Genomic DNA, 26,065 nt, shown 5'->3' on the forward strand with positions numbered 1-26,065 from the left:
TTTCATTCACATTAAACTGTGAGGTTTGGAGTATGAAACTCCATAAATCTTCAACTTCCTACATTGATTTCTCAGTCCGAGTAATGCTAATGCAGGAAGCGCTTATTTTACATTCCTGAGCTGCGTTTCCTTTAAGTTTTATGTAAGACCCTAGAGGACCAGAAAAGAGGTTTGTCCTCTGTATATCAGAAAGTGATTTATAGCAGATCTTACAAGCAATTCTAATACTTGTCAATAATCTGGAGTATTCACTTTACAGAACACATTTTGTCGGATTTCTGTTCACCATGTGCATCAACTGCCTCCTCAGTATCTACCTGTGTTGGAACTGGTTTCAAGTCGAAGGTCGGAGTCTATTAATTGGATTTGGTTTCCTCTTCCTTTCCATCATTGGTTTTATTTCGGCCATGATGACTGGAATGTGTGTAAGTATTTGTCAGTTTCCAGATATTATGGCAAATACGTTGAGTTTTTTTATAGTAATTAAAACAATTAAAAAGAGAACATTTAGGGGGAATTTAACGACACTTTTATCAAGGCTTTTTTATGCCAGTCTTGAACATAGCCCATGGAAGACCCTTTTACTCGAGCCAATAATCAGCAAACAAGCTTTTACAGGAATGTTCATTCTCAATTATCTGCAGTGGTAAACATGCCTACAATCACTCAAGCATTTTACTAGTTTTGTGGGTGATTGGATTTTTATGCAGACATAAAAATCATTATTTTCAGCACAGCGCAACGTGTAAACAGGACACACGCTGCCAATAACACACTGTATTAATGGGACAAAGCAATCATAGTAGTGCCAAACAACTGTAAGATAGTCCATCCGCAGTCATTAATGGCCTGAAATCAGCCAATGTATATAGCCCATTAGATGTGCTAAATGTAGAAGGCTCATTAAAGGGTCGACATTGACTTTTAGGATTGCAACTTCCAATAGGTGGAACTAGAGTTCTAGTCCTCTTCCTCTCTGAAGAGACAATTTGCAAATTTAGGAGGTTCATGCTATCTGTCCCTCACAAACTGAAATTTGGCCCAAATTTGGCTTGCATACAAATTATGGGATTAATTCATGAAGATGTTTTTGCCAGCATAAAGGCACAAAACACCTGTAAATGTTGCAAAATTTTCCACAACACAAAGGTGCCTAAAAAAAATTGCAACTTTTGATGCTTTCAAGCCAGTTTCACCCAGGTCCGCCAGAGTTGGAAGATCATGGTGAAGCCCACCCAAGGATTTCATCAAAAGTTGTGGCATAACCTATGCCAGAAATCTTGCACCAGTCTCTGACTGGAGTAACATTGCTTGCGAGGTAGATGGAAGCGCATGCCACTAATAAGATGTGTCTAATTCATTAAGTGGCGTGCGCTTCTTAATGAATTAGGTGCCTCTTACTCCTGCACACCCCTTATTAAGACTGACTTACAAAACGTTGGTTATAATGATTCGGGCCCTTTATGTTTTTTTGTCAGAAAGCTGGCTTAAGAGTCAATGATAATTCCATTACCCCATTAAGGGAGTTAACTGGTCTGGTGCACTAATACAGAGGCAGATAAATCAGGAACTTTCCAGTAGGTTAACATGATCTACTATAGACACTAGATCTTTTCCATAGCCTCTAGTTATTTAATCGGAGAGTGACCAGCAGCCCTGACGAAAACGTACCTGTTGTTGGGATCAGTGGAGGCCTTAGCAGCTCAGCAGACAGCATCAGGATGAGAATGGTGATTTAATAAGCTATAATATGCGATTTTATATTTACAGCTATACATGGCAGCCACAAACATAACAACAAATGAGAGAATGAATGCAAAGAAGTACCTTTATCTCATGGACGAGGAAGGAAAATTTTACAACCCATTCGACAGAGGTCTGCTCTTGAACATCCTTGAGTTTATTCATTTAATTCCACCACTTTCTGAAGATAGAATTAAAAGAAAACAAATTAATGAGATATAAACATACTGTACATCTGCTAATCCTCTTTTCACATCTGCGTCGTCCCCTCTATTACGAGGCTCCATCAGAGATTCAGGCCTTTTTACTGGAAGAAAAAGTGCAGAATGCTGTGCAGTAAAATGAGGGACATCATGTCAGAAACACAATAGACAGCATTAGGTTCCTTTCGTGTCCCCCTATTTCCTCAAAGTTTGTAAGCTTGCGGCAGGGCCCTCACTCCTCTTGGTATCTGTTGTGTTATGTGATTATTGTTATGCTGTAATGTCTTTTATTGTCGGCACACGTCCCCTCTGAAATGGAAAGTGCTGCGGAATATGTTGGCGCTATAGAAATAAAATTATTACGGTATTATTAAGTTCCCACAATGAGTTATTTAGTGAGTTTTTGATGCTGCATATTTTCTCTGCACAAAAAATGCAGCATCTTACAGTCCCAGCAAAGTGAATGAGATTTATAGAGATCTAATGTCAATTTTTGTTGCGGATGCGCTGAGTTTTATGTGCACATTTTCCTCATAGAAGTGCCTTAGATGCAGAAAAGCTGCAGGTAAAAAAATGCATGTATTTCACACATGTTTGTAACAATAAAGTTTATGCCAAATAACCAGAAATATCATAAACAAAGAAGCTGTATTTAAAACATGGCATATCAAAAAGAGAGAAAAAACGCATTGTCAAAAAGGGATAAAAATGTATGTAAATAAATACTCAATAAAAAAGTATCCTAATTTACCTAATAGTTGCATAAATCCCACAAAAAATCTGTAACATCAAAAACTCACCAAATTCTCATCGTTTGAACATAGCCTTATAGTGAATGGGATCTTTTGGGTGCTGCTTGTGGAGCAGAAAAATAGAATACCTCATGCAGATATGAACAATATTATTTTATAAGATATTATTTATACCACTATTTATACAGGTCTATTTTTATTGTGTTTTTAAATAAATTGAATAAAAAAATTCAAATGAAAAATATATTTCATATTCGTTTTATTTCAATAGTCTCAAGGATTTTTAGAATTAAAATAGGATTAAGATACTATGTGAAAAAAAAGAAAATAGAAAAGCAGCACAGGCAGATAGCGTTCCTGGGTGCCGTGCCTCCAAGGCAATGACAAAACCTCCATATAAAGACAAAAAAAGGAAGGCAGCACACTAGTTCAGGGTGTAAAAATGTGGCTATTTAATTACCCAAAATGGCAACGTTTCGGCTCAAGATTGTGAGCCTTTCTCAAGCCTACGTGGATGTATAAGAAATCGGCTGTTAGTCAAGTTATTTTATCAAGATATAAAGCCTAAAAATCACCCGCAGACCTGTCCTTTCAAGCAAAGCCTATAGAAAAGCATGGTATTGTTTCCCTAGTCCCATATAAAAAGGTAAAACAAATTTCTTTTGGTACAAATACCTGTTTAATATGTCCAGCAGCTTTCATGATTCTCATGCTCTGTAACTTGCCTTTTACTTTTTTTTCTTTGCGTATGCGGTTATTTGTCATCAGAATTCTGCCAGCATAATAGGTGTTAGAACTTCCTTTCACATTGCTCCTGCCATTGTGTACTCTGAATTGAAAGCCCTTTCTGCTGTACTACTCTGGTCTTTGTTGACTAGCTGCAGCGGTGACATCATGTCTATAGCAATGTTGCCAGTCTTTGGGCTCAGCAGCTTTGCAGCCAACATAATGTCACCACTGCAGCCAAACAGCAGAGAGGCAGCACTAGGCCTAGCAAGGGTGAGTCTACGCGAAGTTTATCGTTTTATGTCTCTGGGCCTATGGAATTTTAAAACTGAAAACCAAACAACCCTTTTATGTGAGTAAAACAATTCAAAATAAATAAAAGTTCTTTAAAGAGATCAAAGTAATTCGCTTTTTCATGTATTGGAGGTTATATTCCACCTACTTTGCTAAATGTGTCAGTAATCCCGTTCAAGAATAACACTAGGTTCATACAGTTAAAAGAACAGAAAAATAATATTCATAAAAGAAATCGAATGTGACATATGACAAACACAAATGTGCCCAGGGAACCAAAATGACTATAATAGGGTTTGTTTGGTTTCTGTTATAGGGGCTATCATTTTTACAAAAAAAACCAAAAAACTTATCTCTATAATGTAAAGTGCTGCGGAATATGTTGCCGCTATAAAAATAAAAAATAATTAAAATAAAATTATTATTGTTTATGACTCCAGGGTGAGGAATTAAAAAAAAAAATCTTGCATGAATAAAATCATGTGTTGGCTATAGCCTTTGCAGGACATTGTTTATGTCAGGATACATTAGCAGTGCAGGTTTTATATTTATTTATTTAGCTTTCTTCTTCTCCCTGGGCCCATACACAATAAGTTTTCTTCTAGGGAAAAAACATTTGAACATTTCCAACTAAATATGCCAATGTGGTTTACTGATATGTCAATAGGTGGCGATCTTACTCTTTTCAAAAACCAGTATGTATAAAGTACTTATGCCACCAGTCATTTTTAATTTTTTTTTCACTGTTATTTTTCATACCCATTCTCCAAGAACTATAGAATATAATAAAAGGAAAACAAAATTCTGCCATTGTTGCTTAGGTTTTACAGCAATCACCTCAAAATAAAATTAACAGGTTAAGGCCCCTTTCACACATCAGTTTTTTGCTATCAGTCGCAATTCGTCAAATTTTGAAAAAAACGAATCCGACGACTGAAGCCACCGGATCCATTTTTTTCTCATAGACTTGTACAAGCCTCACGTTTCATCCGTCGTTCACCGGATCCGTCGTCGAAAATTGTTTGTCCGGTGGCTGGAGACAACAGACAAAGTAATGTTTTTTGTATACGTCCAAAAAGCGGACAGCAATGGATCCGTCACCGTCCGTCGTTTGTTCGAATGGAAGCCTATGGGCGCCAGATCTGTCAAATGACGGAATCCGGCAACGGATTCCGTTTTTTTTAACTGAGCCTGCCCCGATTTACACTGTGTGCAGAATTATTAGGCAAGTTGTATTTTAGAGGATTATTTTTATTATTGATCAACAAGTGCATTTGAACAGCACGGTGGCTTGTTGTTGAAGGGAAATAGAGAAAAAAAAAAATCTATAAATCTTCAGCATAGCGAGTGTGAGCGAGCTGAGTGTGACCTGAGCGTAAGTGTGGACGGCGTTAAGTGTGACTTTTGATTCAGTGACTTTGGAATCGGAGTTTCCAAGGGAGGAATTGCTGTCTGTTTTTAATTAATACTTGTATTTAATTTTTATTTAACGTTTCTGTGTGGTGCAATCCCCATTAGGAAATGTGCTCCACTATTGTTAATGCCATCCAGTGCACATCTTGCCACATGTATGCAGTCCTTGATCAGCCGGTCGAGGGTGCATACTGCTGTGCGAGATGTGAGCACGTTGTGCATTTGGAATCCGAGATTCTGGATCTAAATGTGCAGCTGGCAACACTGAGATCCATAGACAATATGGAGAGGAGTAGTGTTGAGCATTCCGATACCGCAAGTATCGGGTATCGGCCAATACGTGCGGTATCGGAATTCCGATACCGAGATCCGATACTTTTGCGGTATCGGGAATCGGTATCGGATCCATATTACTGTGTAAAATAAAGAATTAAAATAAAAAATATTGATATACTCACCTCTCCGGAGGCCCCTGGACATCACCGCTGGTAACCGGCAGCCTTCTTTGCTTAAAATGAGCGCGTTTAGGGCCTTCCATGACGTCACGGCTTCTGATTGGTCACATGCAGCTCATGTGACCGCCACGCGACCAATCACAAGCCGTGACGTCATTCTTAGGCCCTAAACTCCTCATTCTAGGAATTTAGGACCTGAGAATGACGTTGCGGCTTGTGATTGGTCGCGTGGCGGTCACATGAGCGGCACGCGACCAATCAGAAGCCGTGATGTCATGGAAGGCCCTAAACGCGCTCATTTTAAGCAAAGAAGGCTGCCGGTTACCAGCGGTGATGTCCAGGGGCCTCCGGAGAGGTGAGTATATCAATATTTTTTATTTTAATTCTTTATTTTACACAGTAATATGGATCCCAGGGCCTGAAGGAGAGTTTCCTCTCCTTCAGACCCTGGGAACCATCAGGATACCTTTCGATACTTGGTGTCCCATTGACTTGTATTGGTATCGGGTATCGGTATCGGCGATATCCGATACTTTTCGGGTATCGGCCGATACTATCTGATACCGATACTTTCAAGTATCGGACGGTATCGCTCAACACTAGAGAGGAGTCTTCTGCTCACAGAGCAGACGCTCAATGGGATAGATGAGGAGGGGGATGGTAGGATGGAGCTGCAGGACAGTGAAGTAGGTAGCTGGGTGACATTCAGAAAGCGGGGTAGAGGGAAGAGTGCCAGGGAGGCTAGTCCTGATATGGCTCACCCCAATAAGTTTGCTAAGTTGGCAGATGAGGGGGGTACCAGTACAGGGGTAGCACTGCTGCAGCAAGGGATGTCCTCTGAAAGCTTGAGGAGTGACTGATCCAGTAAGCAGGCCAGACAGGTGCTGGTAGTGGGGGACTCAATTATTAGGGGAACAGATAGGGCAATCTGTCACAAAGACAGGGATCGTCGATCGGTGTGCTGCCTACCTGGCGCTTGAGTCCGACACATCGCTGATCGGGTGGACAGATTACTGGGATGGGCTGGTGAGGACCCAGCGGTCATTGTGCACATTGGCACAAATGACAAAGTTAGAGGTAGGTGGAGGGTCCTTAAAGATGATTTCAGGGAATTAAGCTGCAAGCTGAAAGCAAGGACCTCCAACGTGGTATTTTCCGAAATACTGCCTGTACCACGTGCCACGCCAGAGAGGCAACGGGAGATTAGGGAGGTTAATAAGTGGCTCAAGAATTGGTGTAGGAAGGAGGGGTTTGGGTTCCTGCAGAACTGGGCCGACTGCTCAGTTGGCTACAGGCTCTACGCTAGGGACGGGCTGCACCTCAATGGGGAAGGTGCAGCTGTGCTGGGGGAGAAAATGGCTAGAAGGTTGGAGGAGTGTTTAAACTAGGGATTGGGGGGGAGGGTATTCATTTTATAGGAGGGGAAGATAGTGCAGATCTGGGCACAAATAAGGAAGTTGGGGGTGGCGGTGGCAGGGGGGATGGGGTTAGAACAGTTAGTAATTTAACCCTGCTGTTTTGTTCGCATTTACTATACACTTGTAGTGTTCCGGGTCACTATGACCCGGCTTATTTAAACCTTGATTTTAGACACTCTAACTCCATTTTTTTTAATACTTTTTGCTTACTAGACTGTTTGTGAACATGTTTGGTAGTAAAAAAAAAAGAAAAATGAACTAGAAATCTTTTTTTTTTGTTTTTATTCTGAAAAAACAGATCAATGAGCAAAACGAAAATAGAAAACTACACATATTTTGTAAAAAAACAAAAAACAAAACATGTGTACTGATAAGAGCAGAGAAGATAAGAACCCTTCTGAAAACAAGCAGATAAGCCAGGAAGACAGACTTACTTAGCAAAAAAAAATTATTTGCAAGACTTTACAGCTCAGCTTTACAAAAAAAAAAACGTCTTAGACAGCGCGTTCTGAGCAGTCCGTTCTGCGCATAATATACACGTGTAGTGCACACCTAGTGATCTCTCCGGATGCACTCTACATTTTAGAATAGACTGCGCACCGAAAATAATCAATATAAAGCCATTTTTATGGTGCGCAGATCTCAATGCATACCCCCGGTAGAGCGCGTGTACGACCCCATTGAAATTATTTAGGAAATAAATCAATTGATATACAATAGTAGATGCAATAAATAGACCCAACTGAGGTTATAACTCCTTTATTTCACTGAAAATATGGCCTCACAGCTGTAAAAAACGATGTCGGGTCACTATGACCCGAACACAACAAGTGTAACTTTTTGCGTGTAGCAAAAAGTAAACGAAAAAAAATAAAAAATAAAATACTCATAGGTAGGTCCGCCCAAATGAGGAAAAGTCAAGGAGTCTCAAGTTTTATAGACTTACAGAAAAAAATCTACAGGGCCGCAAAAAGTCTGTTCGGGTCACTATGACCCGAACAGAACATTAGGGTTAAGAAAGAATAGAGGTACAGAGAGGAACATCAAGTGCATGTATACTAATGCCAGAAGCCTCGCCAACAAAATGGACGAATTAGAACTAATGTTGTTGGAACATAATTATGACATGGTGGGGATATCTGAAACATGGCTGGATGAGAGCCATGACTGGGCTGTTAACTTGCAGGGCTATAGCCTTTTCAGAAATGACCGTACAGATAAGCGAGGGGGTGGGGTGTGTCTGTATGTAAAATCAACCTTAAAACCCATCCTGCGTGATAATATAGGTGAATCTAATGAAAATGTAGAGTCCCTGTGGGTGGAGATAAGGGGAGGGGGAAAAAATAATAAATTACTGATAGGGGTTTGTTATAAATCTCCAAAAATAATGGAAGCAATGGAGAATATCCTCGTAAAGCAAATAGATGAAGCTGCGACTCAAGGAGAAGTCATTATTATGGGGGACTTCAACTACCCTGAAATAGATTGGGGAACAGAAACCTGCAGTTCCAGCAAAGGTAATCGGTTTTTGACAACTATGAGAGACAATTACCTTTCACAACTGGTTCAGGACCCAACAAGAAGGGGGGCACTGCTAGACCTAATATTAACCAACAGGCCAGACCGCATATCAAATATAAGGGTTGGGGGTCACTTGGGGAATAGTGATCACAAAATAATAAGTTTTCATGTCTCCTTTAATAAGATGTGTAGTAGAGGGGTGACAAGGACACTAAACTTCAGGAGGGCAAATGTCCAACGGATGAGAGAGGATCTTGGTGCAATTAACTGGGACGATATCCTGAGACATAAAAGTACACAAAGAAAATGGGAGAAGTTTATTAGCATCCTGGATAGGACCTGTGCACAGTATATACCGTATGGGAATAAACATACTAGAAATAGGAGGAAACCAATATGGCTAAATAGAGCTGCAAGGGGCGCAATAAGTGACAAAAAGAAAGCATTTAGAGAATTAAAGGAAGTAGGTAGTGAGGAGGCATTAAATAAATACAAAAAATTAAATAAATTCTGTAAAAAGCAAATCAAGGCAGCAAAGATTGAGACAGAGAGACTCATTGCCAGAGAGAGTAAAATAATCCCAAAATATTCTTTAACTATATAAATAATAAGAAACTAAAAAATGATAGTGTTGGCCCCCTTAAAAATAGTCTGGGTGAAATGGTGGATGAGGATGAGGAAAAAGCCAATATGCAAAATGACTTTTTTTCATCAGTATTTACAAAATAAAATCCCATGGCAGCCAATATGACTAATGATAAGAATTCCCAATTAAATGTTACCTGCTTAACCCAGCAGGAAGTACGGCGGCGTCTAAAAATCACAAAAATTGACAAATCTCCGGGCCCGGATGGGATACACCCCCGAGTACTGCAGGAATTAAGTACATTCATTGATAGACCATTATTTTTAATCTTTAAAGAGTCCATAATAACAGGGTCTGTACCCCAGGACTGGCTTATAGCAAATGTGGTGCCAATATTCAAAAAGGGGACAAAAACTGAACTCGGAAATTATAGGCCAGTAAGCTTAACCTCTACTGTGGGTAAAATCCTGGAGGGCATTCTAAGGGATGCTATAATGGAGTATCTGAAGAGGAATAACCTCATGACCCAGTATCAGCATGGGTTTACTAGGGACCGTTCATGTCAGACTAATTTGATCAGCTTCTATGAAGAGGTAAGTTCTGGACTGGACCAAGGGAACCCAGTAGATGTAGTGTATATGGACTTTTCAAAAGCTTTTGATACGGTGCCACATAAAAGGTTGATACATAAAATGAGAATAATGGGGATAGGGGAAAATATGTGCAAGTGGGTTGAGAGCTGGCTCAGGGATAGGAAACAAAGGGTGGTTATTAATGGAGCACACTCGGACTGGGTCGCGGTTAGTAGTGGGGTACCACAGGGGTCAGTATTGGGCCCTCTTCTTTTTAACATATTTATTAATGACCTTGTAGGGGGCATTCAGAGTAGAATTTCAATATTTGCAGATGACACTAAACTCTGCAGGGTAATCAATACAGAGGAGGACAATTTTATATTACAGGATGATTTATGTAAACTAGAAGCTTGGGCTGATAAATGGCAAATGAGCTTTAATGGGGATAAATGTAAGGTCATGCACTTGGGTAGAAGTAATAAGATGTATAACTATGTGCTTAATTCTAAAACTCTGGGCAAAACCGTGAATGAAAAAGACCTGGGTGTATGGGTGGATGACAAACTCATATTCAGTGGCCAGTGTCAGGCAGCTGCTACAAAGGCAAATAAAATAATGGGATGCATTAAAAGAGGCATAGATGCTCATGAGGAGAACATAATTTTACCTCTATACAAGTCACTAGTGCGACCACACTTAGAATACTGTGCACAGTTCTGGTCTCCGGTGTATAAGAAAGACATAGCTGAACTGGAGCGGGTGCAGAGAAGAGCGACCAAGGTTATTAGAGGACTGGGGGGTCTGCCATACCAAGATAGGTTATTACACTTGGGGCTATTTAGTTTGGAAAAACGAAGGCTAAGGGGTGATCTTATGTTAATGTATAAATATATGAGGGGACAGTACAAAGACCTTTCTGATGATCTTTTTAATCATAGACCGGTGACAGGGACAAGGGGGCATCCTCTACGTCTGGAGGAAAAAAGGTTTAAGCATAATAACAGACGCGGATTCTTTACTGTAAGAGCAGTGAGACTATGGAACTCTCTGCCGTATGATGTTGTAATGAGTGATTCATTACTTAAATTTAAGAGGGGACTGGATACCTTTCTGGAAAAGTATAATGTTACAGGGTATATATATTAGATTCCTTGATAGGGCGTTGATCCAGGGAACTAGTCTGATTGCCGTATGTGGGGTTGGGAAGGAATTTTTTTCCCCATGGTGGAACTTACTCTTACCACATGGGTTTTTTTTGCCTTCCCCCGGATCAACATGTTAGGGCATGTTAGGCTATGGGTTGAACTAGATGGACTTAAAGTCTTCCTTCAACCTTAATAACTATGTAACTATGTTCTCAATCAACCTAAAAGACTCATAAATATCAAAGCTTAATATTTTTGGATGTTGGAGTGGGTTTTTTTTTAGATTTGGCTATCTTAGGAGAACATATGCGGTGCAGGTAACTATTACTGTGCAGAATTATTAGGCAACTTAATCCAAATATATTCCCATCTCACTTGTTTATTTTCACCAGGTAAACCAATATAACTGCACAAAATTTAGAAATAAACATTTCTGACATGCAAAAACAAAACCCCAAAAAATTAGTGACCAATATAGCCACCTTACTTTATGATGACATTCAACAGCCTTCCATCCATAGATTCTGTCAGTTGCTTGATCTGTTTACGATCAACATTGCGTGCAGCAGCCACCACAGCCTCCCAGACACTGTTCCGAGAGATGTACTGTTTTCCCTCCCTGTAGATCTCACATTTTATGAGGGATCACAGGTTCTCTATGGGGTTCAGATCAGGTGAACAAGGGGGCCATGTCATTTTTCCTTCTTTGAGACCTTTACTGGCCAGCCACGCTGTGGAGTAGTTGGAGGCATGTAATAGAGCATTGTCCTGCATGAAAATCATGTTTTTCTTGAACAATACCGACTTCTTCCTGTACCACTGCTTGAAGAAGTTGTCTTCCAGAAACTGGCAGTAGGTCAGGGAGTTGAGCTTCACTCCATCCTCAACCCGAAAAGGTCCCACAAGTTCATCTTTGATGATACCAGCCCATACCAGTACCCCACCTCCACCTTGCTGGCGTGTGAGTCGGAGTGGAGCTCTCTGCCCTTTACTGATCCAGCCTCTGGCCCATCAACAGACACTCTCATTCTGTGGCGTATCTAGGGGGGGCAGCCGGGGCATGTGCCCCAGGCGCAGCCGGCAGGGGGGCGCATTCGGGCCGCCTAATGTTGCGGTCCACAGTGTCTCCCCCGACGGCTGCATTCTGCCACCCCCGGTCTGGGAGTCAGCTGTTCTCTGTACTGACTGTCAAGCTGACAGCCTGCACAGAGAAGCTGCAGACCGCCGGCTCCCAACATGTGCGGAGGTGGAGGGGTGCCCCTGCAGGGTGGCTGCGGCGGGCAGGGAGAAATCCCTGCAGCTCTGCTGCCTACAAGAGAAAATAGCAGCGGAACAGCAGCGATCTGTCTTCCTGCCCGCGCTTCCTCTCACACAGACGCGCCGCTGGATGACGTCATCATTCAGCGGCCAGCTGTGTCAGAGGAAGGCGATAGAGATGCTGCGGCAGAGCGTGAGGAGAAGTGAGAGGGGTGTGTGTGTGTGTGCGCGTGTGTGTGTGTGGCGCGCTGCAGGGGAATGTGCAGAGAAGTAAATGGTGTGTGTGTGTAGGGGAGGAGAGGGCAATGATGGGGCTGACGTGGAGAGGGCAATGATGGGGCTGATGGGGCGAGGGCAATGATGGGGATGGTGGTGGAGGAGGAAATGATGGAAGTGGTGGAATGGGGATGTGGGGGAGGAGGAAACGATGGATGTGGTGGAAAGGGCAATGATGGGATTGGGGGGAGGAAATGCTGGAGGTGGTGAAATGGGCAATGATGGGTGTGACGGAGAAGGCAATGATGGAGGTGGTGAAGAGAGCAATGATGTGGTGGGGTAGAGGACAATAATATGTGTGTGGACAATTTGAGTGGGGATAGGGGGATTTATTATGTGTGGTGAGAATTTGGGGATGGGGGAATTTATTATGTGTGGGGTGAGATTTGGAGTGGGGATGGGGGATTTAATGTGTGGGGGAGATTTGAGGACACAAAATGAAGAGCAAAAGGGGAGATGGGGGGCATATATGAGAAAACAGTACAGGGGAATGGGGGGCATGTGTGAGGAAACAATATGGGGGAATTGGGGCATGTATGAGGAAACAGTATTGGGGAATGAGGGCATGTACGAGGAAACAGTATTGGGGAATGGGGGGTATGTATGAGGAAACAGTATGGGCGAATTGGGCGCATGTTTGAGGAAACAGTACAGGGAATGGGGGCATGTATGAGGAAACAGTATGGGGGGATGTATGAGGAAACCGTATGGGGGAATTGGAGGCATGTTTGAGGAAACAGTATGGGAGAATTGGGGGCATGTTTGAGGAAACAGTATGGGGGAATTGGGGGCATGTTCGAGGACACAGTATGGGGGAATTGGGGGCATGTATGAGGAAACAGTATGGGGGAATTAGGGGCATGTATGAGGAAACAGTACGGGGGAATTGGGGGCATTTATGAGGAAACACTATAAGGGAATGGGGGGCATGTATGAGGAAACAGTATGAGGGAATGGGGGGCATGTATGAGTAAACAATATGGGGGATTTGGGGGCATGTATGAGGAAACAGTATTGGGAAATGAGGGCATGTACGAGGAAACAGTATTGGGGAATGGGGGCATGTATGAGGAAACAGTATGGGGGAATTGGGGGCATGTATGAGGAAACAGTACGGGGGAATGGCGGGCATGTATGAGGAAACACTATAGGGGAATGGGGGGCATGTATGAGGAAACAGTATGGGGAATGGGGGACATGTATGAGGAAACAGTATGAGGGAATGGGGGCATGTATGAGGAAACAATATGGTGGATTTGGGGGCATGTATGAGGAAACAGTATTGGTGAATGAGGGCATGTATGAGGAAACAGTACGGGGGAATGGGGGCATGTATGAGGAAACAGTATTGGGGAATTGGGGGCATGTATGAGGAAACAGTATGGGGGAATTGGGGGCATGTATGAGGAAACAGTATGAGGGAATGGGGGGCATGTATGAGGAGCGATGTGAAAAATGTATGTGAACAGAGTACGGGGAGTGAGGGTGATGGGATGTGTGCAGACACAGTATGGGGAGTTAGGTGTGCAGGTAGTATAGAAAGTGAGGGGGTAAATATATGAGGAGACAGTATGGTGAACAGGGGGATGTAAGAGGAGACAGTATGAGGGAGGGGAATAGTATGAGGAGACAGTATGGGGGGGGCAAAAGTGAGTGGGCACAGAATAGAAACTGAATAGTGGGGGTGTAGCATGGAGGGACAGTGTGAGGGCACAGCCAGGATGGGACAGTATACCAAGGAGGGGGCGTGTGATGATAGAGTACAGTATAAATACTGGGCCCTATAGGGGAGACACAGTGTGAGAGGACAGTGTGAAGAGGGGGCTGGTATGGAAAGGAGAAGTCAGTGTGAAGAGCATGTACCATAAGAGGGACAGTGTGGGGGTCATATTTTGTGCAGACAATATAGTGAGGGGCAATTTTTTTATTCAGGAGCATTTTAATGACACTTTTATTTTTAAGGGCATCATGTGGAGATTTTCTGGAAAAGAGTGGAGAATATGGAAGTCTGCATAGACGGCTGTGGATGAGAAAACACATCATGGGGTCTGGACAAGATGAAGAAAAGAAGAAGAACGGCTCCAGAGATTACATCATCTATAAGGTACCTGGATGTAAATGTTATTTGTGATACTAACGCTCATGTTTTTATTTATGTTAGGAGCATTAAGGGTATGTCCAGGTTTGTAATGAGTCTGCAGTTATTCTTTGTGACTGCAGACTTCTGACTTCTCACAGTGCGCCCTGCACGCTGTCAGGATTCTCTAGTTAGATACATGCGGTCACATGCTGACTAGACATGTGTGGCCTCACTCAATGAAAATGAGTGATGTTGGGCACGTCTAGTCGGAAAGTGGCCAGAGGTATACAAATCGCATGCTTGTGCTGACATGACTGTCCACAGGCAAGGGAGAGTCCTAAAAATGTGCAGTGCATTCGTTGTGAGAATTCAGAAGTCTGCAATGTCAGGATTCAACTCTGCAGGTTCCAGCAGTCGTCACATGGACACTTCACTCATATGCGACTTTCATACTTGTGGTCCTGTGACAACAAGCTTCTCTACCTGCTTCACTCAGTTTTTCACTGATCATTGAGAGCATTAGGGAGAGGAGCTCGTCGGTACATGACTAAGTGTGAAAATCGCATATGTCCTTGGTGGGGGGGCGCCAAAATGAATTCTTGCCTCGGGTGCCAGAAACCCTAGATACACCTCTGCTCTCATTTCATCAGTCTATAAAACCTTTGAAAGGTCAGTCTTAAGATATTTCTTGGCCCAGTCTTGACGCTTTATCTTATGTTTCTTGTTCAAAGGTGGTCGTTTTTCAGCCTTCCTTACCTTGGCCTTGTCCCTGAGTATCGCACACCTTGTGCTTTTTGTTACTCCAGTAACGTTGCAGCTCTGAAATATGGCAAAACTGGTGGCAAATAGCATCTCGGCAGCTTCACGCTTGATTTTCCTCAATTCATGGGCAGTTATTTTGCGCTTTTTTGCCCAACATGCTTCTTGCGACCCTGTTGGCTATTTGCCATGAAACGCTCGATTGTTCAGTGATCACGCTTCAAAAGATTGGCAATTTCAAGACTGCTGTATCCCTCTGCAAGACATCTCACAATTTTGGACTTTTCAGAGCCCATTAAATCTCTCTTCTGACCCATTTTGCAAAAGGAAAGGAAGTTGCCTAATAATTAAGCACCTTATATAGGGGTTTGATGTCATTAGACAACACCCCTCCTCATTACAGAGATGCACATCACCTGATTTACTTAATTGGTAGTTGGCTCTCAAGCCTGAACAGCTTGGAGTAGGACCACATGTATAAAAAGTATCATGTGACCAAAATACAACTTGCCTAATAATTCTGCTCACAGTGTATTTAGGATCCAATTAGCCTGATCCGCTAGTCGGATCCGTTGAAAAAACGAATCCTTTACATCAGTTTTTTACAATCTTCGAGCCAACAGATTGTGACTGACGGCAAAAAACTGATGTGTGAAAGGGGCCTAACCTTTTCTGCAGGTTAGTATAATTACCATTTTTATAGTTTTTTTTTACTACCATTAGAAATTAAGGAAAAAAAAATGTGTTTGTGTTGCCATACCCTGAGACCCATACTGTCATATTGTGAATAACTATTGCAACAGGCTCAAAGACCAACAGAAACGGGCAGGTGACAGGTCAGCCTCAACCAGCAACCGCTAGAGGCAGATTTTGGCTTTGTGTCACAGCCTTTATATGCTGGCTACGGTGTCACAGCCTTTATATGCTGGCTACGGTGGAGGGATCACAGTGAGCCCACTCTACACACCCTGTGGTATGGCAACTGCCCATGTGGTTAATGGGAGGTATGTATCACAGGTGTGTGGCCCTGTGATGGAAGCTTGGGCTTGTTTTGGCTCAGCAGATCTACTGCTGAGGTTTACTATACATTGGGAAGGCTACCAGGTGACTTGGAGAGATGGGTGAGTCCAGTCACCTACATACCCCACCCAAGGGGGTGTGTCTGATCACCCAAGATGGAGCCTCTGAGTTTGTGCATGGGCGGCAGTGCTGGCTAGTCTGAGCCAGGGTGTGGAGACCTCCATGATCTATGTGCAGAGAGGGAGAAATCTTCCTGTGTATGTGGCTCCAGACCGAGCTTGAGTGCTGGACATTACCCCAGCCTGTTTGCCCACAGGCCTGAGGGAGCAGAATCCTGCCAGGACCTGTGTGAGGTTAGGGTCACGTGACCTGGCCATGTGAATTAGGATATGTTTCCATGGGCCAGATTACATCCGGATTAGGCTGCTTTCACACTAGCGTCGGTACGGGGCCGTTGCACTGCGTCGGCCAAACGTACCGACGCATACTGTGAAAAAAATGCCAGACATGGGCAGCGGAAGCAGTCTTACGATGCTTCCGCTGCCCCATTGCAAGGTCCGGGGAGGAGGGGGTGGAGTTTCGGATGCGCATGCGTGGTCGAAAATGGCGGTCTCGATGCACAAAAAAAGTTACATGTAACTTTTTGTGGCGGCGGTCCGCCAAAACGCGATGCAACCGTCGCACGACGGTTGCGACGTGTGGCACTGCGTCGCAATGTGTTGCTAATAAAAGTCTATGGAGAAAAAACGCATCCTGCGGGCAACTTTGCAGGATGCGTTTTTTCTCCACAACGACGCATTGCAACGTGCAGTGCCCGATGCTAGTGTGAAAGTAGCCTTAGCTGCGGATTGAACGCTACGTACAGCCGCAGCGTTCAATCCGCAGCATCCAGATGTTACAGCATAGTGGAGGGGATTTTATGAAATCCCATCTCCACTATGAGTGCGAATACGCATCCTGCAGCCCTGCATTTCCGGACATGCGGCTCATCTTTTTGGACTGCAGCATGTCTGTTTACCTTGCGGCAAAGCTTTGTCTCTGCAAGGTAAATAACACAGTCCTATGTATAGGGTGCAGCGATTCCGCATGTGTTCAATGAACACATCTGGAATCATCACGCATACAGAAGGGGGCGGCAGTTTGGGTGGAGCGGGGTTTCCACTCCATCCAAAGCGCCGACAAGACGGCCCGTGGAGATGTACCCTTAGTGGCTGCTGGTGTCTTGGGAGAGCAGGAACTCCCACATAGCTCTCAGAGGAGCTAGAGGACTGCTATGGACACTGATGATTTGTTTTGCCTGCTTTACTGTAAAGGCTGTTTGTCCTTTCTGTTGGTGCTTCCGTGGTTTTGAAGCAAATAAACCCATATGGACTTTGAAAGGAACATGCCTCCTGTCTTCCTCCTGACACACCCGAGTGAGTACGATCTCTACAGTTGGTGCTAGACTGCGAGTATCGGTCCAGGAGGTACCTGGGAGTACTACACCAGCTGTTTGCTGTGAATCAGTGGGTCCACGAACTCCAAGCATCTGGCGGTGGCTCGGAGGGGCCATGAAGATTACAAGCTTCTGGCGGTAACTCTGCTGGGTTGCGAAGATTTGCAGTGGCTTGGAGTAGCGTGCCAGTACCAAGAGCATTTGTAGAGCCATGTGGAGGTCCACAGAGCCGTGCAGAGAGGTGCAGAGCATGGCAGAAGTGGTGCAGAGCCAGACATAGCCTTGCAGAGCGGTGCAGAGCCTCGCTGTGAGGTACTGTTGGGGTGAATAAACTGCCATGCACAGGCGGTGAGGGGCCTGAGAGGGCATGGGGAGTCCATAGCGTACACCCAAGGAAGGATGGTTGCCCGAAAAGGGATGGAGTCCCAAAAGAGGGTGGTGAACCAAACGGATAGTTGCCCAAAAGGGGGTGTAGTCCCAAAAGGGGCGGTGACCCAAAGAGGTATGGTAGCCCAGAAAGGGGTGGAATCCCTAAAGGGGTGGAGACCCTAAAGGGGGTGGAGTCCCAAAAGGGGGTGATAACCCAAATAGGGGTGGTGACCCAAGAAGGGGCGACAGTTGTGCCGTTGGACTGTAGCCGGGGACAGCTAGATTCATGCTATGCAGGTCCACTTTATAGTGTGGATTTCTCGGCCAATGAGGCATCACGACTGTGTCCCATCTGGCTGAATGGAGAACATGTGATGGGACTGATAGACCCCGGGAGTGGAGTGTCCTTACTAAGAGCCCCTCCAGAACACTCTAGGTCACCTGGTACGAAAGTAACCGGCGGATGTGAGGACATTAAAAGTCTTCTGAAAGCCTGCCTTTACATTGTCGTGGCTGAGGTTTACACGTACCACTAGGTGGGTGTAGTCCCAGACTTGTGGTATCCTATGGTAATAGGTCGGGACTTGGAAGTACTGTGGGACTGGTGGATACAGGGAGAAGTGTCTTGTGAAATTATGTGTATAAGATCTAACGAGGAGAATGTACCCCTTAGAGTTGATGGTCCTGAAATGGTGAACGGGCCCAACTTAGCGACAGAACGGGGAAGGCTATACAAGAAAGTATGACCGGATGGAAGTGTGGGTCTGGCCATCTCTGGGACTTGGCAGAAATGATCAAAAGTGTGTCCGTTGAAGATGGGGTAGCTCCTGGAGAGGGGTCCGACACCTGTTTAAGTAGGGACTGCTGGTTCCAGGATGACAGACTGAGTAGTGGTAACTCCCATTCAGATGGTGACGCAAGGGGAAAAGAGTGCAGTAAGGTTGACCCGGGTACAAAAGGCAAGTTTTCCTCTCATCGCCTGTTGTGAATTAGACTTTTTGGCTCCCTCTTGTGGTTACTAGTGATATGACTCTGGGATTTTCTTCCCTCAGTTTGCACCCAGCTGGGTCGTTAGTTCAGGGGTGTTGCTATATAAACCTCCTGGAACCTTAGTCCAGTGCCTGGCATCGTTGTAATCAGACACACTCTGTTTGCTCCTATCTGCTGTTCCTGGTTCGTGCTAAATTAAGCTAAGTCCTGCTTCTTTGTTTTTTGGGTTATTTGCTTGCTCTCATTTTTGTCCAGCTTGTACTAAATTTGATTCCTGACCTTGCTGGAAGCTCTAGGGGGCTGGTATTCTCCCCCCGGGCCGTTAGACGGTTCGGGGGTTCTTGAATTTCCAGTGTGGATATTTTTGATAGGATTTTTGCTGACCATATAAGTTATCTTTCTATATTCTGCTATTAGCTAGTGGGCCTCTCTTTGCTAAATACCTAGCTCATTCTTATGTTTGTCTTTTCCTCTTACCTCACCGTTATTATTTGTTGGGGGCTTCTATCCAACTTTTGGGGTATTTTCTCTGGAGGCAAGAAAGGTCTTTCTTTTCCCTTCTAGGGTTAGGTAGTTCTCCGGCTGGCGCGAGACGTCTAGGATCAACGTAGGAACGTTCCCCGGCTGCTGGTATTTGTGGTGCTAGGATTAGATATATGGTCAGCCCAGTTACCACTGCCCTATGAGCTGGTTTTCTGTGTTTGCAGACTTAGCAATTATTCCTGAGACCCTCTGCCATTGGGGTCCTAACAATCGCCAGTGACACAGCAGCCGCAGAAAGGCAGGTCAGCCAACAAGGTTAATGTCCTTGATAAGGGGGTCACTTTAACACTGACAAACCCTAGCACAGAGGTAGTCGACATACGGAAGATAAAGCTGACACAGAGTGGTGGAAGAGATCCAACAGCGAAAATCGTAGTAGGGGAAGAACTCCGAGGAGAAAAAACTGAGAGCCTGCAGGCAAAACTGTCCGAATTGACCGCTCCCACTCAACAACAAGAGGATAAAATTGACAAACTGACAAAGGAAATGTGCACGTGGAAAGAGTACGACGAGGTCTGTCAAATCATGGCGAACGAGAGGTTGAAAGTGTCGAGTATGGAAGCCCCAACTCCACGCAGCTGGATCAGGTGCGTCACCTGGAGTCCGAGCTCTCGGCAGTCAAGGCTAAGCTTGGAGAGAAGGAAGAGCAGGAGCAGAAGCTGCTCCATATCATCCGCTCCACCGAGGAGAAGCTGCGCTCTGCTCAGCAGGAGGTCGCAGAACATGTATTCCGGCTGGAAATAACCTGCTTCAACAAAGCACAGGAGCTCCAGGACCTCGCCAAAGAGTTTGTTCATAAGAAGGAAAAAGTGGCACATTTGCAGGCCGAACTAAAATGACTGGAAGAGCAGACTGGTGGTTCATTTCCCTCTGAGGTGACAGCAAATGATAACTGTGCCAAAACTCTGGAAAGGAACTGTACTGAGGTGTGTGACACCAGGACAGTAGGTGGTGAGAACTCCAGAGAACTCGAGGCTGGGGAGAACATTGAGGCTATGTGCACACGTAGGAAGGGTCCTCTGCGGGTTCTCCCGCAGCGGATTTGATAAATCTGCAGGGCAAAACCGCTGCGGTTATCCCTGCAGATTTATCGCGGTTTGTCTTGCGGTTTCCGCTGCGGGTTTACTCCTGCACTTGTTTTACTATTGATGCTGCATATGCAGCATCAATAGTAATGTTAAAAATAATAAAAAAATGGTTATACTCACCCTCCGACGTCCCGATCTCCTCGGCACTGCACGCGGCGGTCTGGTTCCAAAGATGCTATGCGAGAAGGACCTTCGTGATGTAACGGTCATGTGACCGCGACGTCATCGCAGGTCCTGCTCGCATAGCAACCCTGCGACCGGACGGCCGCGTGCAGCGCTGAGACGTGAGTATATCATTTTTTATTTTAATTCCTTTTTTTTACACAAATATGGTTCCCAGGGCCTGGAGGAGAGTCTCCTCTCCTCCACCCCGGGTACCATCCGCACATGATCCGCTTACTTCCCACATGGTGGGCATAGCCCCATGCGGGAAGTAAGCGGATCAATGCATTTCTATGTGTGCAGAATCGCCGCGATTCTGCACAAAGAAGTGACATGCTGTGGATTGTAAACCGCTGTGTTCCCACGCGTTTTTTTCCGCAGCATGTGCACAGCGTTTTCGGTTTCCCATAGGTTTACATTGAACTGTAAACTCATGGGAAACTGCTGCGGACCCGCAGCTGCAAAAACGCTGCGGATCCACAGCAAAATCTGCAACGTGTGCACATACCCTGACTCTTCAGAGAGCCCAGCAGAGACCCTAGAGGCAATCGAAGATAAGGAGGAAGAGCTGCAAATGCCCATCTTGGCGAGGGGTCTTGAAGAGTGTAAAGCTCAGGGAGAGTTTGCGCTAAGAGCTGAACAAGACAATCACCCGGTCGTAATGATTAACAAAATCAAGCAACACGTAGTAATCATATGGGCCAAGAGCATATTTTAATCTCCAACTCTCCCTAACTAATGCAACAATGATAACCCCAGTGTAGTACTCCAATATACATATAAACACAAGAGAACGGAGTAAACAAACACACTACTAACAGAAATAAAAGAAAATTCTTTTATTAAATAATTAAACAAACAAACAATGTAACCTTTGAATACAAAGGATCACAAGTAAAATTAGAAGGAAACAATGCCAGTACCCAAAGGGGATCCTGTCGGTCAGTAGTATAGCATGGGTAAACTAAGGTAGCAGCACACCGGTGCAGATTCACATCCGCATAATAGTTTTAGTCACCACACGCATATCGTTCCATAGTGAACACCCTTGTACAGCCACCTCAAAGTAAAGCGCTATATTAAATAGTGTGCTTACCCATGGTGAATCAGGACCGGCAAGGATCTCCCCGCAACCCCTATGGTTAAATGGATAAGCACACTATTTAATATAGCACTTTACTTTGAGGTGGCTGTACAAGGGTGTTCACTATGGAACGATATGTGTGTGGTGACTAAAACTATTATGCGGACGTGAGTCTGCACCGGTGTGCTGCTACCTTAACTACCATGCTACCATGCTATACTACTGACCGACAGGATCCCCTTTGGGTACTGGCATTGTTTCCTCCTAATTTTACTTGTGATCCTTTATATTCAAAGGTTACATTGTTTGTTTGTTTAATTATTTAATAAAATAATTTTATTTTATTTCTGTTAGTAGTGTGTTTGTTTACTCCGTTCTCTTGTGTTCCCAATCACTCGGTCGTAGCAGAGGACTTGATGGAAATGTCCAAGGCAAAGCAGGAGCTGTCCGTCCATGAAGAGGATGAGGCTTCACTCAAGTGCATGGTAGAGGTAGCTGAGAAGCTTGTGTCAGTGAAGCTGTGCATGAGGAATTTAGGAAGGCGGTGGAAGCATGTAGTGTGAACTGGGCGCCGGAGACTAAACAGTTGATTATACTGTCAACTAGGGAAGTGACAGTAAAGAGGGTGGCTATCCTGAGTGACATGTACCTATACTGTCTTTGTACAAAATGGATGATCCTCTTGATGAATGAGGAAGCCGCTCGATGTCTGGAGCATGCAAGGAATGCTCAAGGTTGGCTGGGTAATGTGGAAGACATCGTTCAAGTGCCCAGAAGTCTGGTGAGGAAAATCAAAAATCATTGGGAGACTTGGAAAAGTGATGCAGGAAATCGTGAATAAATCAGATGTGGCGAGAGTGAGGATTCCGGCTGATGAAGAAGCCCAGGTAGCTGGTGAAGATGAGATGGTTCCATTCTTCATTGGTGGGTCAATGAAAAGCCTTAGGAATATCCAAATGCTCCTGGAATATCGCATGGCGTACCTAAGAGAGGTAGAGCAGCTAAGACTTACTCTAGAGACTCCAAATTAATAAACAGCTGCAGGAAACGCGAAGAAGATGGCGAACACTTTCAACCCGAGGTAGGGAGAGTAAAAAAGGGGTTCTTTAAAGGGTGGAAGTACCCAACCTGAAGATAAATGGAATGACTGCTCTCTGGGTAACAAAGACAATAAGATAAATTGCCAACAGAGAGACAACTGAAGGTGGCCTGATGGAAGAGTTAGAAGTAGTGACTCCTCTGTTGGCTCAGTGCTGATTGGCCTAGGCAGAAGACTCTAGCAGATGTGGTAACAAAGAGTCAGACCAGACAGAAGGTATGTGTCTCAGGAAATCACACCACCGTACTGACCGCCGGGGATGGGGGTGGCCTGATAAAGGGGCAACTATCAGATGAGGTGATGGAGTCGAATGACGATGGTTCCTAAAGGGCTCTGACACACAGGTGACTGTCAGAGACGACTGAGACGGGTCTCTGGTCGGGTAAAAGAAAGTGCCAAACCCCACAGCTTTAGGCAGATTGGGGAGGTACTGTATGTGGTAAGGCGACTGCCCATGTGGTTATTGGGAGGTATGTATCACACAGGTGCGTGGCCTTGTGATGGAAGCTTGGGCTTGTTTTGGCTCAGTAGACCTACTGCTGAGGTTTACTATACATTGGGAAGGCTTCCAGATGACTTGGAGAGGTGGGTGGGTCCAGTCACCTACATACCCAACCAAGGGGGTGTGTCTGAACACAAGATGGAGCCTGTGTGTTTGTGCACGGGTGGCAGTGCTGGCTAGTCTGAGCCAGGGTGTGGAGATCTCCATGGTCTGTGTGCAGAGAGGGAGAAGTCTTTCTGTGTATGTGGCTCCAGAATGACCCTGAGTGCTGAATATTACCCCAGCCGGTGTGCCCACGGGCCTGAGGGAGCAGAATCCTGAAAGGACCTGTGTGAGGTCAGGGTCATGTGACCTGGCCATGTGAGTTAGTGGCTGCTGGTGTCTTGGGAGAGCAGGAACTCCCACATAGCTCTCGGAGGAGGACTGTGCTATGGACACTGATGCTTTGTTTTGCCTTCTCTAAAGGCTGTTTGTCCTTTTTGTTAGTGCTTCCGGGGTTATGAAGCAAATAAACAATATGGACTTTGAAAAGAACATGCCTCCTGTCTTCCTGCTAACACACCTAAGTGAGTACGATCTCTACAACAAGTCACCTATCCACAGGATTCACAGGATAAGTGATAACTTATTGATTGGTGGGGTTTCAACTGCACCAATCATCAGGACAGAGACCATTTACCTACTTTAGGGCTCAAGCACATGACCGTATTTTCAGTCCAAGTTCGATCTGACAAAACATTGGAGAGCACTCAAACCAATGTTATTCTATGGTGCCGTGTACATGTCTGATATTTTCCTCGATCCAAGGGAAAAATCACTGCATGTCCGAGTTGGATCCGATATTTGTATCGCACATGGCCATGCAACTTAACGAGTCTGTGGAAAACATCGGACTGCACTCAGATGACATCTAAGTGCAGTCCGATTTTCACAGACCGGCAGAATGGAGAAGATTGATAAGATCTAGATAAGCATGAACAATTGCAGTGACTAATCGAATGATATTTAACAGGGAGAAATGCAAGACTCTACATCTGGGCCAGAAAAATGAAAATTACACCTACAGAATGGGAGAAATAGAATTAAGCAACAACATGTGTGAAAAAGACTTGGGTATACTAATAGATCACAGACTGCACATAAGTCAACAGTGTGATGCAGCAGCAAAAAAAGGCAAACACAGTTCTAAAATGTATTAAGAGAAGCATAGAGTCCAGATCACGTGAAGTACTGTATTTTTCGGATTAAAAAATGCACTTTTTTCCCCCAAATTTGGGGGAAAATGGGGGTGCATCTTATAATGCGGATATACCTTACTGGCCGCGGTGGAGCAGGGTCCCAGGGTTGCTACTGGAGGAGGCAAGAGTGGAGCTTTGCTGCAGGCCACAGGCTGGGATGAGGGGGTGTTTGGACATGCGCCGCTACGAGTGCTCGGTGGTGCGGGGCTCTGCCGATATTTTGTGAAAGCCCACAGCCCCCGCACTTACATGATTTACTATGCGGTGGACTCTGGGAAAATGGCTGCCGGGGGAAGCGCATGCGCAGATGGAGATCTCGGGAGATGAGAGCCTGTGGCCTGCAGCAACACTCCACTCTTGCCTCCTCCAACAGCGGCCCTGGGAACCTGCTTCACCGCAGCCACCACCTACAGTAAGTAATAAGACACATGGATTATAAGAAGCACCACCATTTTATTAAAAAATAGTTTTTTCCTATTTTTCTCCTCAAAATTTGGGGCGCGTCTTATAATCCGCAAAATACAGTAATTATCCTCTATCTTCTCCTCTTTAGTCAGGCCACATCCGGAATACTGTGTGCAGTTCTGGGTATCACATTTTTAAAAAGACTTAGAAAAACTGGAGCAAATTCAGAGAAGAGTTAGCAGGATGGTGAGTGGACTGAAGTATGCCATCCGAGGAACGGTTAAAGGATCTGGGAATGTTTAGATTGCACAAAAGAAGGCTGGGGAGTCTTAATAGCTGTCTACAAATATCTGAAGGGATGTCACAGTGTAGAGGGATCATCCTTATTCGTATTTGCACATGGAAACATGAGAAGCAATGGAATGAAACAAAGGGAGAAGATACAGATTAGACATTAGAAAAAACTTTTTTAAGGCTATGTGCACACGTAGCAGAATTGCCGCGGAAATTTCCGCAGCAATTCTGTGCCTCCTGCCGCGGGTATATCGCATGCAGAATTTGCATGCATATACCCGCAGAAAACTAGCGTTTTGCAAGCATAATTAGCTGTAGCATCGCTTGGAAAACTGTTTGACAGGTTGGTCACACTTGTCAAACATAGTTTTTGACAAGTGTGACCAACTTTTTACTACAGATGCTGCCTATGCAGCATCTATAGTAAAAGGTAGAATGTTAAAAATAATAAAAAAAAATTTAAAAAAAGGTTATACTCACCTCAGCGGCTTCCGTTCCTAATGCTGTGTGTTCAGGACCTTCCATTGACGTAGCGGTCACGTGACCCACGGTCATGTGACCGTGACATCATCGCAGGTCCTTCACACACACCACAGAAGACGTTGAGGAGGTCGGGCCGCCCGAAGGTGAGTA

At 44.6% G+C, this 26,065-nt stretch overlaps 1 protein-coding gene across 3 annotated transcripts in view; it reads left to right on the forward strand.

The window, feature by feature from the left end:
• The window catches only part of LOC143790285 (uncharacterized), a 213,488-nt gene extending 210,548 nt beyond the window's left edge, over positions 1-2,940 (forward strand). For all 3 annotated transcript variants that reach the window (XM_077279106.1, XM_077279104.1, XM_077279105.1), the window contains 2 exons: positions 260-425; positions 1,771-2,940. In XM_077279106.1, the coding sequence (XP_077135221.1) occupies positions 260-425; positions 1,771-1,965 (361 nt within the window). In that variant the 3' untranslated portion in view covers positions 1,966-2,940. The remainder of the gene's footprint in view (positions 1-259; positions 426-1,770) is intronic.
• The last annotated feature ends 23,125 nt before the right edge of the window (positions 2,941-26,065 follow it).

Source organism: Ranitomeya variabilis, chromosome 1 (genome assembly GCF_051348905.1).
Source record: "Ranitomeya variabilis isolate aRanVar5 chromosome 1, aRanVar5.hap1, whole genome shotgun sequence".
NCBI classification, from domain to species: domain Eukaryota; kingdom Metazoa; phylum Chordata; class Amphibia; order Anura; family Dendrobatidae; genus Ranitomeya; species Ranitomeya variabilis.